The 19227-nt window shown below is 34.2% G+C and overlaps 1 protein-coding gene across 5 annotated transcripts in view; it reads left to right on the top strand.

The window, feature by feature from the left end:
- The window catches only part of PAM (peptidylglycine alpha-amidating monooxygenase), a 75750-nt gene that overhangs the window by 22839 nt on the left and 33684 nt on the right, over window positions 1–19227 (top strand). For all 5 annotated transcript variants that reach the window (XM_086770168.1, XM_086770169.1, XM_086770170.1 and 2 more), the window contains exons 7-13: window positions 6634–6682; window positions 7179–7246; window positions 8924–9004; window positions 9121–9197; window positions 9486–9589; window positions 14135–14322; window positions 14973–15044. In XM_086770168.1, coding sequence (XP_086626294.1) covers window positions 6634–6682; window positions 7179–7246; window positions 8924–9004; window positions 9121–9197; window positions 9486–9589; window positions 14135–14322; window positions 14973–15044 — 639 coding nt within the window. The remainder of the gene's footprint in view (window positions 1–6633; window positions 6683–7178; window positions 7247–8923; window positions 9005–9120; window positions 9198–9485; window positions 9590–14134; window positions 14323–14972; window positions 15045–19227) is intronic.

Genomic DNA, 19227 nt, shown 5'->3' on the forward strand with positions numbered 1-19227 from the left:
TTTGTTATTGCCTGGGGACAGTGAGAGTTCTCGCTGTTCATTTCCACTCTTAAGTGTAGTTTGAGTGTATGTAGTTACTAAAAAAAAAAGATCAGTAGCCTCCATTGCAGAGTAGTTGAGGATGTGTTTGGAAAATTTTATTAGTAAGTTAACTCAGTAGTCAAAGATTCTACTCAAAAAATCCCCTTGCCCCCTTAGAGAAACCATAGTGAACATTAGCACCTGAAATTAAAACTTAATTTTATACCAGCACTCCCCCTGCAGCAAACTTTCTTATTTTTTGTTTAGAATATTTGTGCAGAACTTAGAATAATCAATTTTGTAGATATAAGCCTGCAAAATCATTAAAGTTTGAGAAGTGTGAACTGATAGGACTATAATTTAGGAGATGATACTAGTATGATGTACCATGTCAACAGTTAGAGTGTGACAGGATCCCCTCTGTTTTAGTTCAGTGCCTTTTACATGGCAGTCTGATATCTTATTTAAAAGTGAAAAATAATCTGCCATTTTTGTGAGGAAAAAATGTTGTTAATGTAATCTGCCTATAAAAATTCTGTTAGAGAAAAATGTAATTTAAGTCTTGTAATAATAGCCTTTGACTAGTTTTACAGGTATTTTTAGGCTTCAGCAATGACCTAAAGGCAACTTTTTTTGTGTGAATAAGATATCTGTTGATAACTGTGTCTTGTCAGAGTATAAGAATATAGTGATCACAGTATGAATATAAGCCCATACAGTTTTTGCAATTCAGAACAGAGAACTATTTATGAAATATACTGTTAACTTGTTATGCTTTCAGTAGCACATCAAATATTCCGAAGCACTGTTCAGAGTTTAATTTTCTGACTTAGCAGTCATTGCAAATATAAAATACTGTGCTTGAGGTAGTGATTATTTATGTATTAGCACCTAATTCAACTATCAATTTGGGGGTAAAAAATATTAAAATTTATCAACTCTCATTTTCAACTATTTGTAAAAAGAATATTTCTTCATTTCATTAACCAATTATTAAACTAATTATGCTTTTCTTCTCTCCTTAGCTATAATCCCGAGCTAAATGTTCATATTTCGATTTGCACTTTACGTTCCAGTATCAAAATAAAGCTTACTGTATCTTGTCTAAAAACTGCATAAATAAAAAATAAGCTGGAAAACTAAAAGCAAATTCTACAAAAATTCTACAAGTAATTGTTCTAATTGACTTTCTTCCCTTTTTATATTACAAAACCAAAAATTCTTTTGGTTTGGAGTTAGGGTTGATAGATACAGTTGTGTAACAAGTAAGAAGTTGTCAAAAATTTGTCTGTTGTTTATGATGTTTAAGATTCAGACTCAAATAAAAGTAAATCTAGCCATCTTTAGATCTGTAAAGGCACCCAGCCAACTCTCAGTTTGGGCTGTTGGGGTATGCAATGCAGTTGCACACTGCTACTGATTTATTCTTCCATGTAAGGACCTTCAGATCTGATTTTTTAAAATGTGGGGTTTTTTCCCAGTTGCTAGAATTTCTTTTTTCCTGCCCTCCCTATAACAAAGACTAATGTTTCTAATCCACCATTCTATTATCTTAGTCCTCTCCAACACGTGAAAATATAGGTCTTATCGCTCAGAAACGAAGTAATTAGAAGTTATCAATAATAATATCTTTTAATTTGTTTTGTATTAAAGGTAATCCCATTGTATCATTTTGTATGTGTATAACTGTTGCATTGTTTGAAGTAAGTAATAATTTTTGTCAGTATGCTTGGAGCAAACTATTGGGGAATTATTTTTTGTTCAGCTTTGGCTGCTTTCTCATTCCCTTTCTTATTCCCTCTCTTCTTGCACAAGGCATGTATAATCTTTGCATTCTCAGCTCCTTATCTACTCCGTACTTCTTAATTGAGAGTAGATTTACTTTTTCCTGCTGTCATTCCCTACAAGAATTGTGTTACTCACGTTACATGTGATACCACAGACATAACTGCTCTTCTGAGGGAGGTGTGAGGTTCTCAGTGTTAGATTTGGTTTTGGGTTTTTTTGTTAGGGAGAGTAATTAATTTTGACCACCAAGCTGGTAGATGCCTTAAAAATAGCTATTTTCTTCATAAGCATGTGAACTGTAAGCTGTCATTTGAGTTCTAATCTTATTTCAGCACTGAATTTAGTGTACTTCTCTTTGATAACCAAAAGGTTTAACTTTTGTATCTTGAATAAAATTAATTTTGCATATTCACAGATATTCATGTGTATGATATATTATTATATCCTTTCAGCAAATCAGTCATGTGTGGCCTTTACAAGCTACTTATGTGTTCAAAAATTTATACCCGACCAGGATCAACAATTGTTTGTCTCTTCTATTTGGAAAGTATGCTGTGAAAATGACACTGAGGAGTCTGTGCTTCTATTTTGTTTTTCAGAAACTGAATAAAGATAATAGTTCTATTCTATATATTACTAGACTTCTAAAAATAATTTTGCCAAATCTGTTTTGGGTAAGTGAAGAGAGTAGCAAGAGCAAGCACCTTGACTCTCATTAAAAAATTAATTCCGCTAGTGTTCTTTTATGTATCAAATATTAGATATCAGTATTGAATGCAACATACTGAACTTGCCTTTTGCTTTACCAAGACTTCAAGTTCATTTTTTTCCTGTATGTCTTAGTCTTTCAAAATAGAACTGGTACAAAGTTACTTCCCTGTGGGCATTAGATTTTGAATTACCATGCTCTGAGATTGTGCTCCAGTTTTGAGGCAACTTCTTATCTTTAATGAGGTAAAGCCAATTCTGAGACCATATGTGGAAATCCTGGTACAAATCAAAGGGCTGACTGAAATAACAAGGTGTTTGGAGCTTCATAAGGCTTTGCACTCTGTTGCAGTGAAAGCCTTTTAAGTATTCTAGTAGCCATGTATGAGTGCTATACTGTTCCTGTTAGAAACAGAGAAATGAAGAAGCTGAGTAGTTTGAACAGTGTGCTCTATAATTTATAATGTATGTACACAGACTACAAGTAAATAGGTTTTGAAGAGTGATTTAAGTTTTCTTCTGAGTAAAAAAACACAGAATTTCAAATATCTAGGAAGCTCTAGACGTCTCAGCTTCTATGGCAGATTATAATATATGGGACTAAAGAGTTCAGGATTCTAGGTCTGGATAGAGAGACTGGCAGGAAGCCTGTCAGACTTGCATTGGAACTTTTATCAAAATTAGCCTACAGAAAGAAAGCGTTTCTGTTCGGGACAATTTGGCTTCTCCTTAATTATGAGTTTTTAATTTTACAAAGTCTGAGTATTTCTAGTATTTGAGATATTTCTCTTAGAAAATGAGATAAACGGGATTGGCATGGGTGATTCTTTTAAACTAATCCAAGGGTTTATTGGCAGTTAAACTTTGAATTACCATTACAAAGTTGTCATATACAATTTTTAAAACAAATGCTGTATTTAAAATCTGAAGAGAGTACTAGGCTTTAACATGCACCATTGATTTTGTTTGACATGAGTAAATAAAAACAGAGAATATTTAATAAGATTGTGTTATATTTGCACACCACACAGAAGGCAGTCATAAGCACAGCTTCTAGTTTCATTTGAGTTGGAAACTCTGCATGAACAGTTGACTTTCATTTGAATCTGTTTCTGACGTGTATAAAAATGTATTTTCTGGTCTTTGCCACATGGCAGGGGTAACTAGTAACTTCTTTGTCTCAGAGCAGTGCGTATTTGCTGAACAGCTGAAACAAAGAAATCAAAGTAGTTAGATAAGCTGGACTGGCAGACTGGAAAGAGACTAAGATTTTGTTTTATTTATGTATTGTTTAAGGATATTTTTGCTTAGGTCACACAGCAAAGCTTAAAAAGAGTTTGCACCAGGAACCACCCTGGCCTCCGTGCAGTTGGTGTTCTTGGGCAGGGGTTTGAGCAGCTTTGAGTGTTTCAAGGAGGTGAGCTGTACAGCATTTCCAGCATACCTCTATAGTTGTTAGAAAACTGTTTAGCTCAGTCATGGCTAAATATAACCACAGACAAATTTACAATGCGCTGTAGGAGTTCCTTAAAAGTCTACACCGACATATCCAGCTATTATTTTACTGTTGACAGAGCACTGCAGATCAAATTCTTGGGACATAAGTTGATTTGTGTTTCTCCCTATACTGAATAATGATTGCCTTGTATAGTAGCAATAATAACTTTCCCACTGTCTTCAGTTCATTTTGAAATTGCTCAATTTATATGAAAATTTTTTCAATATTGAATGCATTTTTTTCAATATTCTGAAAATTTAAATAGTGTGAGAACAATTGAATATTGGCAAACTGAAATACATTGCACTTGTTTCCCTCCTCCTGTGTCTCTGTTTTTAAGAGACACTGTGACTTAGTAAAGAGATTTTTCAAATATGACTCATGTTTGGCATATGACAGATTTGGTTTTATTCCTTTGGGATAGTTTTTCAGCTTTGTTTAAAAGACAGTGGTGATGTTTTCAACTGAAAATTGCAAAACTGAGAGGTGTAAAACCACCGGTTGCTTTTAAAATTTTTTAATTTAAAATTGTATTGCTTTAAGTAAGAAAGTAAAATGTTCTGAGAGGAAGGAAGCATTTCCCAACTTCCATTGAAATCAATATAGTGTGAAATTTCTAACAATGTTAGACTTATTAAAGCAGAGTTCTGCAGCGTCATCTGTGCTATATGAATAGCCAAAAATTTAGTCAAAAAAAACCTAGCTTGAAACAAGAAAGGGAAGGAGACTTCAGAAAGACCTTTACAGCAAATAGAGGTATTGAGACTGGAACTGAAGATTCCTACAGTGAAAAGTTGAGGAGGATGAACAGTATATATATATCTTGAACTTTTTCTAAAACCATGGGCAAGTAATTTAATTTTTCTTTCTCTTAAATATTTTCCTACCATTCCCCTACTTTTGTCCTAATAGCTTAGTCTTTTGATGCTTTTGGATTCGTGACTTGGCTATTTGAAAGCAATATTTGTTCTCTGTGATTGAAAACTAATGCTTATTCTGGCATGGCATAACTGCATTTTTTCTTTCCATCTTCAGCCAGTGCTGACCATGTCTTGACTTTGTCATTTTTCCCTTGTGTATTCTAACTTAGTCTTTTATTTTGTCCTATCCTTTCTCTCTCCTTCAACCTTTTCTCCTCCTTCTTTATGTCTCCCACTGCTACCCCCTGCAAATGACTTGCTATGCAGTGAATGTGTTTATGGAAATTTTTTTTTTTTAAAGAAGTAACTTTAAAAAAAAATTAGAAGATTGTATTTAAAATGTGTTTTAAAGACTGTACTTTAAATTGGAGAATTTTAATCTTAAAGTTTAGATTAATTTTTCAGAGTCTGTTATTTTTCTGTACAAGCAAGCATGTTTGCATAAAAATTATGTGTAAGAATGTAGGTTACTATATTGAAAATTTCCATTTGCTACAATATATTGTTTATTTGGCTGTTTTGTAGAACAGAGAAAATGTGAGTGGTACAGTGGCAGCAGCTGGCTGACGTTGCTTTTTTGTGCACAAGTGCATAGTCTTAAAATACTTCTAGTGTAACTGCAAATGAACTTTGTCAGTACTCTGCTGAACCCATATTCAATCCCTTATGCAGAATATAGGGACTGAACTCTCTGTGTTTGAGGCAATATTACATGTAGCTTAACACAAACAGTCAGAAATTTCATCTGCATTGAATGGGTATGCTTTTGTTTCTGGATTACCAATGGAATTTTCAGCTGCTTTCCTTCTGATTCATCACACTTGGTTTCAAAATTTCTCATGAGACATGCTTTACAAACATTCAGTGCAACTACAGTAGTGGGTAGTTTTGATGAAAAGAGCTACTGTTCTAATTTTTCTTTTGCATATACAGTGAAGACTTTCCTTTTTGTTGCTATCTGTGAAGGTACCGCTGCGATTTACTGATTCAGATTTTTAAATACAGAAGTGTTTGTTGGGACACACATGCTGGAGAAACTTAAGGATTCTCAGATAGCAAGATGATGAGCATTATGAGAACTTAGAGAAATTGGGTTAGCAACTTTTTCAGTTGCGTAACATATGTACTAGTTTATATATTTTGTAAAAATAGTGACTGTCTACTTTGTGAACATAATGAAAATAAATTCTAGTATCAATGGTGATAAAAACCAAACAGAATATTGTCCCTTAATAATGAAATGACATGTGACTGAAATAGCTAATGTTTGAGAAACTAAACTGATACTTTTCAATCTGTAAAGTCTCCCTGTTTTGTCCCACTGTAATCATTATCCTTTCTCCTGTTCAAATGCACTGCTTTTTGCAGTTTGGAGTCTAGCTACTGATGGGAGGAAAATATCTCCCAAGTTAGCACTTACGTGCAGATCCATAGCTACTCTGTTCTCTTTCTTACCTGAAGCATTACCTTTTCCTCCACCAGGGTTTTGCTGTATATTACGATTTTGCTACAAAGGCAGCAATGTGATGTTTGTGCAAATTTCAGTAATGTTTCCACAATTTAAAAGTTTTACTGCAAACAGTTAAGATTAAAACTAATTTATAGTATTTTTTATACAGCAGGAAAGTGTTATTAACATGGAATAATTTCAAATGGGTTCAGTTGCTAATGATTAAACTTGGTTTGTGATTTGTACAGATAAACACAAAGACTGCTCTGGTGTAACTTTACATCTGACACATCAAAAGTGAGTATTTTTAAAAATACTTACCTATTATGATTTTTTTTCATCGTAACAGAAGGCATGGAAACCCCTCCTTTGAAAACATGTGAAATAAATATAATACATACTGAATAATATTAAGAATTTTGAAGCCATATGTCATCTGTTGGCAAAAAAATTCGTTTCTACTAAGAAACTTGATGAAACAGTGCTATCACTACTGAGTTAATCCAGCTTAAAGGCTTCATATTTAGAAGTCTGGGACAAGAAGAGCAATTATGTAAATGATCATTTTGTCCTGTTTCACATACATTCTAGAAGATGCTTTAAAAATTGTAGTTCAGTATGAAAAAATAAAGACGGAAAGGGAAGTGCTGTCTAACAACTTTCTCACTGGACCAGTTTCAGACATGCTCCAATATTTAGGAATTGGTAGTGTTAAACGTTATTGCGTATTATGTCACTTGCAGTCAGGTTTTATAAAAGGCTTGTTTAACAGAGCTTGGGTTTTGAATTTCAGGCAGCCTTTGATTGCTGGAATGTATCTTATGATGTCTGTGAACACCGTAATACCACCAGGCGAGAAAGGTGAGTCGTAATTTTATAAAGTGATTGTATCATTTCAGCATCTGATTTATTTCTGTTGCTCATTGTGGAAGAAAATTTACCAGAAACTCGCTGAATTTTAGATGGACAAATTAATTGCCTAATTGAACAAACTATTAAAAAAATAGTTCTAAAATTGTGTCATATTTTCTGATTACTACATCTGCAAAGGCAATCAATGTTGTAGAAAACAATGTTGTACAAAACAATAATGACGTATGCAATACTGAAGTTTCTAAGATTCCTAAGAGTATTTATTTGATTTATTTTCATCTTAATATTTTACCAGAAAAATCTTTCCTGTTTTCTTATTTCTCACCTCTCCCAGAAAAAAAAAAAACCAACAATTTTTGGACTCTTCTTCATCTGCATTTGTCATTCATGCCATTTGTGATTTACTGAGAGTTCAGTTTTAAGAAATTAATTTCTACCAGTAAGGAGCTGCTCTTTAGAAACTTTATTCCTATGTTACTTTTTAGTTAAAAGGTCAAAATTTTGAAAAAAACATTGTAAAATCAAGTTTCCGAACAGTTTCTATTCAGAATCCTACTCAATGGATTTTGTCCGAAACTCAGCTTGGATAGTGCCTGTATAACTTCTTCAAGCTAGCATGTTCTGTTTTAAGGAAGTTGAGCACTGACCTTACATCTTCCTATGCTGTACCAGAATTTTAAATTGGATACCTGAGAACGCTGTTTGTCACATTTAGAGTTAGCTGCCTGAGCAGGGTGAGGTGGTCAACTGCTCAACTGACTCCAGCTGTTCAGTGAATTAAGCAACTTGAAATCTTTTTTTTTCATTTGAGTTAACATATTTTGCTCTTCAATATGAAAATATATCAAACTGATCCCCCCCAAAAAAATATTTGATCAATGTAGAAATTTACTTTTTCATCTGGAGGGGTGAGGGAAAGGAAAATTAGAGCAGTTTTGTGTCTGTTGATAACTTGCCTTTTCATGTTTCAGCAAATCTTCAATTAATAAGTAAAGCATGAAGTTTGTTATAACAGGAAAAACACAGCTACTCCCCAGATACCTCTCAGAGAGGCATTTGCAGAGGCATTTCTCTCTAGGCTCTTCCTTAGCTACTCTTACTGCACCTGACACAAAAACTAGCCTGCAGACGTTGTCTGCACAGCACTTCTCTGCCAAAGTCTGCAGCTAACACTAAATCTTTAAGACTGGGCCTAGAACTATAAGATCTCGAAATCAAGCCATCATTATAAATTGTACCAGTTTAGAATTATATAATTTTATTTCAGTTTTCTCCTGAGTGGGCTGTTTACCATAGCTATGTTTATTTTAAGTGTCTCTCAACATAGTCTGTAAATGAATGTATTACTGTATTTCATTAAATGGCAGTAGTATATGCTGGGAAAAATGCTGTTGAATTTCAGTTCTATTTTGTATGCACATTGTCACAGAAAGTCATTTTCAAGTGACTTTTACTATATTTCATTACTTTTTATTTACAGATGTCTTGAGATATACACTGCAGAAATATAAGATATTATCTAGTATCTGTTGAAATTGTCTATTGTGCGCTGTAGGTATACCTTTTGTAAACTGCTTGCACACTAAATGAAGTCCAGTAGCATAACTTTTCACTGTTTGATAAATAATGTCTTTTTCTTTGTTTATTGCCATCATATTTTAACAGTGGTTGATGCAGACATTGCCTGCCATTACAAAAGGTTTCCAATGCACCTCTTTGCCTACAGAGTTCATACACACAGACTAGGTAAGAGCTTTATTGTAACATGGGAATATCAGATATATAACAGAAGAACTCTGATGCTACAACATGTTTTTTTTAGAAGTACCTCTTGTGTTCACATACATATTGATATGTTATAGGTAAAGTAGTGAGTGGATACAGAGTGAGAAACGGTCAATGGACATTGATTGGTAGACAGAGTCCACAACTACCACAGGTTGGTTGGTTTTTAAATTCTAACTCTAAATTCTAATTATCTTTATTTAAAAATTAGAAGCTGAATTAGCAGTCATGTACCCACAGATTTGTCTCATGGTGTTTCCACTGGTAGGTGTTGTTGTGCCACTCGAAGTGAATACTGGCAAGTATTATGATTACATTACGATGCAAAAACCATTCTGAAAGTACTTTTCAGATGTATAGCAGTGTAATTCTCATGTGTGTATGTTGACATAAATAATATGAGGCACTTTCACTACTTATGGTGAATCATCCTCTCTTTCAGGCATTCTATCCAGTAGAACATCCTGTAGATGTTAGCTATGATGATATCCTAGCAGCTAGATGTGTGTTCAGTGGTGAAGGCAGAACTACAGAGACACATATAGGGTAAATTTTCTCTATTTCCTCCATTTCCTAACCATTTTTTCCCAAGGTATTGATTATATGTAGAAATGTATTTGTTTCGTGTCTTCTTCCAAGATAGTTCTACAGACTGTTCAATTCTGCCAGAATGGTCTGTTTTGCTATCTAGTCTGCTAAGGATTTAACACTACACAATGTTCATTGCCTTACATGAATAATCACTTCGCTGAAGTGTTCTCATTTCTCAGGTGAAGCTATGCTGGCAGACACCTTACTCAGATGTTGGGCTGTTCTACACTTAGAGAAGGATTCAGAATATCAGTTCTGTGGGTTTTAATAAGTTGAAGTTATTGGCTGTTTAAAAGAAAATAATAAAGCTTCACAATTTCTCTTCATTATTTCAGAATGACAATTTGTGTAGGCTTATAAAATTCTGATAAATTTTGACCTATCATAAAATCTAAGCTTAAAAATTCAGAATAATGTTCCAGTTACCAGTTACCTTTTTTTACAATATAAAAATACACAGGTTTTTATGAAAAACAATTAAAACCTAAATAACTAGTAATGATAAATAGGGAAATCTGAACTGTGTTTGTCAGTGATGCTGTTTAGCCAAAGATGACAGACAGAGCTCTATAGGATCAAATTGACAAACAGAACTGTAAAAATATATGCAGTATTACTATTCTCTTAACTGGCTCCAAGGTGTTTGAACCATAATTTACTGCATATGTAGAGATATGAAGAAATCTCTCCATGATGAAGGTATGTACCGCAGCACGTCAAGGGGTGACATTTTCAGTGCACTGAGCCCCCTAAGATTATATCTCAGCAGAGGGTTAAGGATCCAACACAAATTTATCACCTTTCAGTGGGTAGTTAAAATACTGATGAGTAGCAGCTGCAGCAAAATTAATTGCTGGAGAAGAGGTTTTTACAAAAGCCGTATCACTAACAAAAGTATATCCAAAACCTTAATTTAACTGTAAACTATTTTTTTTAGAAGTTCTAAAAGCTTCTGTCACGTTTCTGTAACATTCCCCAAATTACTTCCTATTTGTTGAATAACCTTTACAGTTTAAGAAACAATCCTAGGACAATTATGGTCTTTTCAATGTACCAATACGCTTTGAGTGGGAAAGTAACAGGAACAGAAACTAAAGAAACAAGCAGACCTTTATATTTTTATTACGTATTTTCTACCTGTGAATTTTGAGAAACAATGCATGAGCATTTTAAGCAAATACTTAAACTAATCTGCAAAACCTGATGCATAATATGGAAGCATATATGATTGGAAAATAATTACCACAGTAATATGAAATTAATGGATGAAAAGAAATGTATCCACAACAATACTGGGTATATGGGAAGATACACAGCTAAAATAAATTAAATGGAAGTTATTTAAATCTTGGAAAGTCCTGCCTTGATGTTGCAGTTGTCTTGCTCCCATTCAGAATGATTTGTCGGTCCAAAAGAAATATTAAAAGAACCATTGAGTTCCAAATATAAACACTGAAAAAATAGGAAATGCAAACATCAAAGGAAAGCTGTGAAATAAAACATACCTGAAAAGGATCAGATCAAGTCTGTGTGTTCACTTTCCCAGTTTCTATATTTGGTTTTCTGCCTTTTTTTCTTCTTAAACTAGCTGAAAAAAAAAAGATCTTAAATTCCTTATATGATTTATTTTTAATATACATAGAAGGCAGGGTTAAAACAAACTTAGAGTTCACTTTATCCATTCACTTTTCCAAAGCTGATCAGTTAAAGCTTAACCATTCGTAATATATGCTAATAGTAGTTAAAATAGTAGTTAAAATAGTAGTTAAAACATGACATATACTTTCTTAACTGTGTAATAATTTCTGTGATAGTCAACTAGTTGCTTTCATATGAATGAAGTGTCATTTTTGGCCAAGTCTATTAGTTCATACCTAACTTGGGGAGGGACAATGGATGTTCTTCTTCTGTTTTTATCCCTTTCTTGCTATGCTGTTTGTTTCTTTACACATTTGGTCTTGGTGTTTTTCATGTTTTTCTTCAGTTACACTAACAGCTTTCAATTATCTTACATTATTTCATGTCCCCCATAGTTCACACTAACCTTATTCATTCTGCTTCCTCTCCTAGTCTGAGAAATTAAATTAGGTATTGAGGCATGCTGCTTAAATGTATAGAGTTTGGCAAACCAAAATTCAGAAATGAAACCTGATTTTACTTGTGCAATTGACTATATACAAGTTCAGGGTAATTACATGAGCACAGACTTAATGTCTCTGTGTGAAGAGGTGAGGCAGGAGTCATCTCTTCAAAAGTTTCATAAATCATCCATTTCAGTTAGCTGTATTTCTCCTGAAGTTCAAACTTTTTCAGATTAAAAGGCTGAACTATCCTTTGTCAAATAAGGAGGATATCAACTATTCTTAATTAATAAAAAAAAGATTTCTTCTAATTTTTTTGCTACAGACCAGTAAGTACTCCATGCAAGCAGGCACTGTGTTTTTGTAATAGACAACTTAATGATGTTTCAGAATAAACATTAGAGTTGATATAAGCGTCAGGTAGTATATAGCTTACCAGTCTAAGGGATATCAAAGAACTGGAGCCCATTCAGTGTAAAGATCATGTCTTTGTAGAAGAAAGTGCTGCTGGCCACGGTGCCTGCTTGTTTTTCCAGTTGCAATGTAATTTATTGTTTAAAACTCTTAACAGACAGAAAATAGTGCAACCTGTATCTTTCCCTTTCAAAATATGTTTAACAGATGTTGTACTACTTCCTATGATTCTACTTAAGAGAAGGTTTATGTGCCTGAGGCAACATGTTCCCATTCACTATTTAAGATTCTTTAACTGCATTATCTTGCTTTTCAATGCTAAATCCTCTGTTTCGTTATGCTTCACTGTGTACTATTAATATACCAAAATCTGGAGACAGTTCTAGGTATCTGTGATAGTGTTGTGAAGGTAGTTAATAGGAAATTTTAATTTTATTTCTTTTTAACTTGTGCATCAGCATTTCTACTCGTTAAATTGTTCACAAAACAGGATTTCTCAGGAGTTCAGATATCTAATGGAAAGATTCTGGGTTTTCTGTGAATTAACTAAAACTGTTGTTGACAGAGTACTTTTTTTTAAAAAACTGTAAATATTTAATATTATCAACTTTGAAATGTTTAGACAGTAAAGTGTCAAGTGAACCAGAGTTCCTGTGGGTTCCACATCCCCTTTTCTACTGGAGTTTTAAAGAGGAGGCAATTACAGTGACAGATATTGAGAGTCCAACAGTGAAGTTAATGCTTTCTAAAAGCTTAAGCAGAGCTTGCCAAGTCAGAGTCTGATTTTTGTGGTCTCAAAGGGACGGTAAATTTTCGATGCATGGAAAAATACCAATTCCCCTTTTGAAACAGTCTCTTCTTCCATGTTTCCCCTGTCTCCCCTCTGGCTGGTGTCATTATTGTTGCTATGGTGAATAAATGAATTCTGCAGGATGCTGCTGGAAAAGTCAGTGCTTCTGTCTTTTGTAAACAGCTAATAGGCCACCCCTGAATCTTTTTGTAAATGTGGGCTCACTGGTTAATTGTGAAAGCTAATTAAAAAATTGTAATGTAAAACCTTTTATTTTGTGAACCTTTCTTTTTAAGTCATAGCTTATTCCATTGTCAGGATTGTAGCTATAAATAAAAGGTATCAACCTATATGGCAGAGGAAGAAAAACAGAAACAGATCACAGTTGCAAAGAGGCCCTGTATTGTCTGCTTCACAAAGTAATATTTTTCAGAAAAAATTCTTTGTTGTACCAGTTAGTTTTTTTCTGTTCAAGGCAGGATTATGTAGCAGTACAGAAGAGCCTATTCTGTTTTAAGTACATGCACAACACGTATCAAAGAACTGACTTTTGCTAGTGTTTAATCATTCCTTTTGCACTTATGTTTTCCTTACAGAAGCTTGTGGTCAGGTTATTCTCAAGATGGCCATGCTGTCTTCTCTTTAAGAGATATTTATGGTGTAGTGAAATTAAGTTTTGAGGCATTGGAACCAGTGTGATTGGCTAATAAATGGATGCCCTTGAGCATAGGGGTGAAAAAACTGTCGTAAAAGATAGCTGCTGAAATGAAACATGGATGCTGTTTGTAATGATTTTAAATTAGGTTTGCCCCGGGTTGACAGAGAACAATATGAGTGGTGATGTAATGAATGATACAGTTCTGTCTTATTTCATCAGAACGTGTGCATAGTTGATGACACACTATGAAGAGGATACGAGGGGAATGAGAAGGAAGAGCAGTTCAAATAGTTGATGCAATTTTCTGTAGAATCAGAACCAAATGGTTAGGAATTTCTGAGATGCCTGAGGAGTTTGTGCAAACCAGTATTCTCCAGTATAAACTGAAAGAAACTTTTGATACTGGCTGCAGTGAAGCCGTTAAATATTTTAGTGTGAGACCTCTAAACATTTCATTGCAACCTTGTAATATTCTGTTAAACAAGTTAAATGAATTGAATAACAACTGTGTTCAGCTCCTTTTTTCCTAACTGCTGCATCTTTTCTGGGTGGTGTAGGGGAACAGCCAATGATGAAATGTGTAATTTTTACATTATGTACTATATGGAAGCCAAGCATGCCGTCTCGTATATGACCTGCACACAGAATGCAAACCCTGAGATGTTTAGAAATATACCGCAGGAGGCAAATATTCCTGTTCCAGTCAAGTCTGATGTGCTGAAGATGACACATGGGCATCAGAAAGGTGGGAAAAACTTGTAATCCATTTATACTCACTGATATGTTTATCTGTGTTGCTTTGATATACTAAATTTTCATAAAAAGGAAATGGAGATTCTGAGTAAAATTCATATCACTAGTTATAGACCATCTATAGACCATGGGATTCTGCTCTTGTTTTGTTGGAAATGTCTGCCATAGTCTTTTGTCCATTTTTTCCTATTATCATCTTTCAATTGCCAACGTATTTTTCTGGCTATGTGAGCTGTGTATCCAAAAGATGGACCTCTTTTCTATGCCAAATGTCAGTACTTTGTATTAAGTTTCTTAACGTTTGCTTTTCCTTCAGAGTTGAATTATAAAATCTCCATAGTTTTCTGCATCCCACTGCCTTGTTATGGAAGGAATCCAATGTTTCCATTCAACACTAGTAGGTGTGTTAGTTGCACCAGCAGTATTACCCAGAAGTAATTTTACCGGTATGTCTGTGTAGCAAAGTACAAATTGTAATTTTTTATTCCAGTTGTTTTACTGCTGCGCTGTTTGGTGTAACTACTATAGACAGATAAAAATAACAAATGTTCATTTCAGAAGGGCTTTTTTTCCCCCGCTAGAAAGATACTCAGTTCCATTCACATGCAGAGGTTAATGTCATATCCTAAATGCATTTTTCAGGAACCAAGGATACTGATGAAAGTTCTTTGCTGCAGCAGGCCAAAAAAGAAGAGGAAGATATTTTGGATCAGGGTATGTACTTGTTTATGTCTTTGTTAAGTAAGGGACTCAGTAATGTGAAAAACTGATAAATTACATCTTAATTGTTAATTATTTCTGAAGTTTTTAATCTGTTTATCTTTAACTGATCCAACTTGCAATGTTTCTTACCACTGATATGATTGAATGCTATATAAGAAATAATAAAAAAACCTAATCTACCACTGATCTCTAGCCTTGTCAGTAAGATTCTTTAGTGCTTTTTAATCTCGTTAGATTTTCCTGTACTTGCTTTAATTTGCTAAAGAAGGTTCTAGTTTGTCTGTAACTGCAATCCTAAAGAATGGACACAAAGAAGCAGTCCTGTACCATGTAACTATTCTATATTCTGTATGTAACTATCTGCTACCAGCTCTTCACGTATTTCTTAATTTGTATTCCTGTGTGTGAATTAGGGAATAATGCCTTCTTGTGCTTCAATATTGGTTGTACATGTAGTGGACTGCGTGCAGGGAATGTTTAATACTGAATTATTTTTCATTACATTGGGGTGTGTGTGTGCATATACGCATAACAACTTGGGCAAAATTGTGTGCGCTGCTTGGTTGCAGAAAAAATCCATGACGAGTACAAAGCTTCTAGAAATACACTGGATGCTACTTATATTTCAGAGATATATCAAAATAAGTCTGTACTTTAAAGTTCTTGTGGATCATATGCTAGTAGATAAATATTGGTTTAGTATTAAGATTTTTCTTCATACTAAGAATACTTGTCAGCAGCTCAGTAGTGTTTTCAGTGAACAAAGTTGAGGTTCAAGGACTAAATAAATTAAAGGCAAATTTCCTTTTGCCTTTAATGAGAGCAAAGATTAGGCCAATGTTTACAGTTTTTGGTAACATCTTCCAAAAATATATATGCTCTATCATTTTGCAGAATTGACACAAATAATTAAGTTACAGTTACATAAAACTAGCTCCTAGAGTGTTTAAGCACCTTGACTGAAAGTACCTTAAAATACTAGAGAGAATATTTACAATTCCATATCTGAAACTTATCTTAGTCAATTCAGGTTGGATTTTTTTTAGAAAGAAATACATTTCTAATTTTTTTTAAGCCTATTCCAGAGCAGAATGTGCTAGCTGCTTACAAATTTATATCAAGATTTCCGCTGACAAGCTGCTTCACCCTTATGTTACTAATAAGCACATTAGCACTTGGTTGAGGATCGTGTTACCTGTGTGTTTTATTAAATTCATTAATTTTTGAAACAAAATGTTGAAACAAGGTCCTGTTTTTAAAATATTTTTCATTTGTCTTTCAAATGTATTTCAAAGCCATATTTCTGCAATGCAGTCTCATTTGCTGAGACCACTATTTAGTATACATCCTCATCTAACATGTTTCTATGGAAACACACTGCATTGTTTTGTCCATTTCAAATTAGTTGGGTGCATAATGTGAAATATCAAAACGCAGTAGTTGCTGTGAGAGAATTTTGTTTCATGTTTCAAATTGTTAGTTTAATGTAAGTTCTCCCATAATTTACAGGAGCTTAGCTTCAATTTTACATTGATACAGCTCTAACTCCGGTTGAATTATGTGTGTGCAAGCAAAAAAAAAAGCAAAAGGAAGAATCGGATCAAGTTTGGGGTTTTTTTTGTCGCCAAAGAGGGAAAGTTGGGTTGCTGTTCTAAGAAGTGGGTTTTGGTGCTACAAGCACATGAGCACCTGGTAAGAAACACTGGGAGAACCAGCAGCTGAAAGTGGCCTGCTAAAATGAGCTTATAAAAATTACATATAAATTGCAGTCTGGTTTTGTGGGGCAAAGTGGTTTTATGTAGTTGCATTACCCATTTGTCCATCTCCTCAAGTAACCTCAGTGAGTTAGCCAGTATCAACCAAATTTGAACAAGGTCTTAATGACAGGAAAATTCTACATGTTGGAGGGAGGGGACAGTGGACCCCTAAGCTGCACAGAAGCAAATACATACTTTCACTAAAGTAAAGATTATAACATAATTTTTTCCCTTTATGGTCTGACATGACGTACTCGATATGATAAGCTTATCTACAAAACACAGATCCACCAAAACTCAGGCAGTGATTAGCTCTGTTGCTGCTGAGCTCTTGCTTAGTAAATTCAGCCTTTGATTTGCTCTGAAGATAGTACTTTAATGATTTTTCCAGAATTCTATGTTTTATCTTGCATGGCTTTTTCTCAATGACTCATTGTGTTGCAGCAACTTCATTTTACTCTCCCTAGTTTCAGTAAATAGGGAAACACTGTTACTATTCAGTAAATAGTAAACACTGTTATTTCACTAAAACTGAAATCGTTGCTGTATTGTTATATTGCCCTGGAGATACTTACAAATCTGGGAGCTAGAGGGCATGGTCAAAGAGACAAGTTTTGATATGACTAGTATTGAATAAGCTTCTGCTTCAAAAGGGGAAAACAAAAAAACCTGCCATGTGAAAGTATCTCCCTGCTGTTAATGTGTATATGAGATGATTGCCTGGGCGTAGGTTTAGGAGATGTATTGCTTGCTATGTGCAGGCAGTTCGTTATATCTGCACCTCCAGGAGTTATCATTGCTTTTATGTTAAATTTTCAATTTCCTCACGTTCACTCATCGGAAGTACATTAATAAACAATGTAAATATACTGAAATAATAGTAATCATCAGAAAGTGAAGCACTCAGTCAGCATAAAGACAAAGTTAAATACCTGTAGTCTTAAAATTAAACTGAACTTAATGAAACTGACCTCGTTATATTGCTTCTGAAACAGCAGTGTCCCTATTTGGTGAAGATAAACTGTTCCTAGGAAGTTAATTACTGTAGGAAATGCAATTGATTTAAACATTTGTGCATATTGGAGAGTTTCATGTTCCTACTGAAGTCCAAAGTCCCTAGCAAAACAAATATTTATAGGGGTTTTTTTGCTCATCAATAGAAGTTCGATTAAATTGTATTCAATAGATACAGTACTGGAAAAACCTGCTATCTGTTCATAGCGTTCGCCATGTCTGCTAGGTATCTCTTCCTTCCCTGTGGAAAGAAGGCCTAAATGTATTTCATTCTGTTTCTTCAACTTTTCTGGCTGTAGCCTGTGGCATAATCTAATATAGTTTAGGTTCGGTTTTGTATGCAAGCAGTGAAGCAGCCTTTACTATTGAGAAAGTCAGCTGCTCCTGTGCCTGAAAGCTGTATAGATGCAATAGCAGGAGTAGTTTCTTAATAACAAGGAAGGAGTATACAGATGATGGTTAATCACATGTGCAATTTTTAATTTGTCGACCTCTGGCTCATTATGTGATAGCACATTTTGTGTGCATTAGATGTAATCATGAACTTTCTTTTGAAGCATAAAGGGCAATTTTTTTTGCTAGTAAAGCAAATATAATTATGTCTGAATTATTTAAAAAAAAAATTTAAGGCTAGCTTGAACTGAAAATTCACTTGGCAGCATATTAACAAAAAAAATTAGATTTGATTTTTTGTTTTAGAAGGGCGTGTGTGTACATATGGATATGTTACGTACACATACATGGGAGAGAAAAGAGATGAGAATGATTAATGTTTACTGTGACACTTAGAAAAGTAAATTTTTGCTTTTTACTTGTGTCTGACTTAGAGAATTTGGAAGTTGGTACCGAAAAAGTTACTTGTATATTTTTGTCTCTGATGATGGAGTCTGAGAGTCAAAGTTGCAATTCTTTTGCTCTCAGTATTGATCAGTTGTACTGCCAACATGGTTTTTTTTTCCCTCATCCCCCATTATTTGGTGATTACCATGAGCACAAGTTATTCCAGGAGTTCAAATGGTGAAGCTCAGTACAAGTGAACTTAAGATTCCTTTTTTTGAATGTCCCAGGTAGACTCACGTGAGGTCTCTTTTTCATAGCTGAGTATTTTACCTGAAATCCCATTAAACCTGCTACAGTTAAAATATTACAGCTTGAGTCCAGCATTCAGAAGTTAGCTTTTGTAAAGTTGAGCTTTAAGTCTGCAATTGTAGAATTGCTGTCCTAGTGATGAGGTTGCATGGAAGAACACCTCATTGGACTTCTGTGTCATTGTTTTAGAGATTAGAATGTGCATAGTGAGTGAAATAGAGAACAATGTAAAGAAAAGAATATGACTCCATGATCTAAGGCAATTTGATGCTCTCTGATTAAAGTGTGTTTTACTCTAGACTCTTGTCAGAGTT

This window comes from Chlamydotis macqueenii, chromosome Z (assembly GCF_036417535.1).
Source record: "Chlamydotis macqueenii isolate bChlMac1 chromosome Z, bChlMac1.mat, whole genome shotgun sequence".
Classification (NCBI taxonomy): domain Eukaryota; kingdom Metazoa; phylum Chordata; class Aves; order Otidiformes; family Otididae; genus Chlamydotis; species Chlamydotis macqueenii.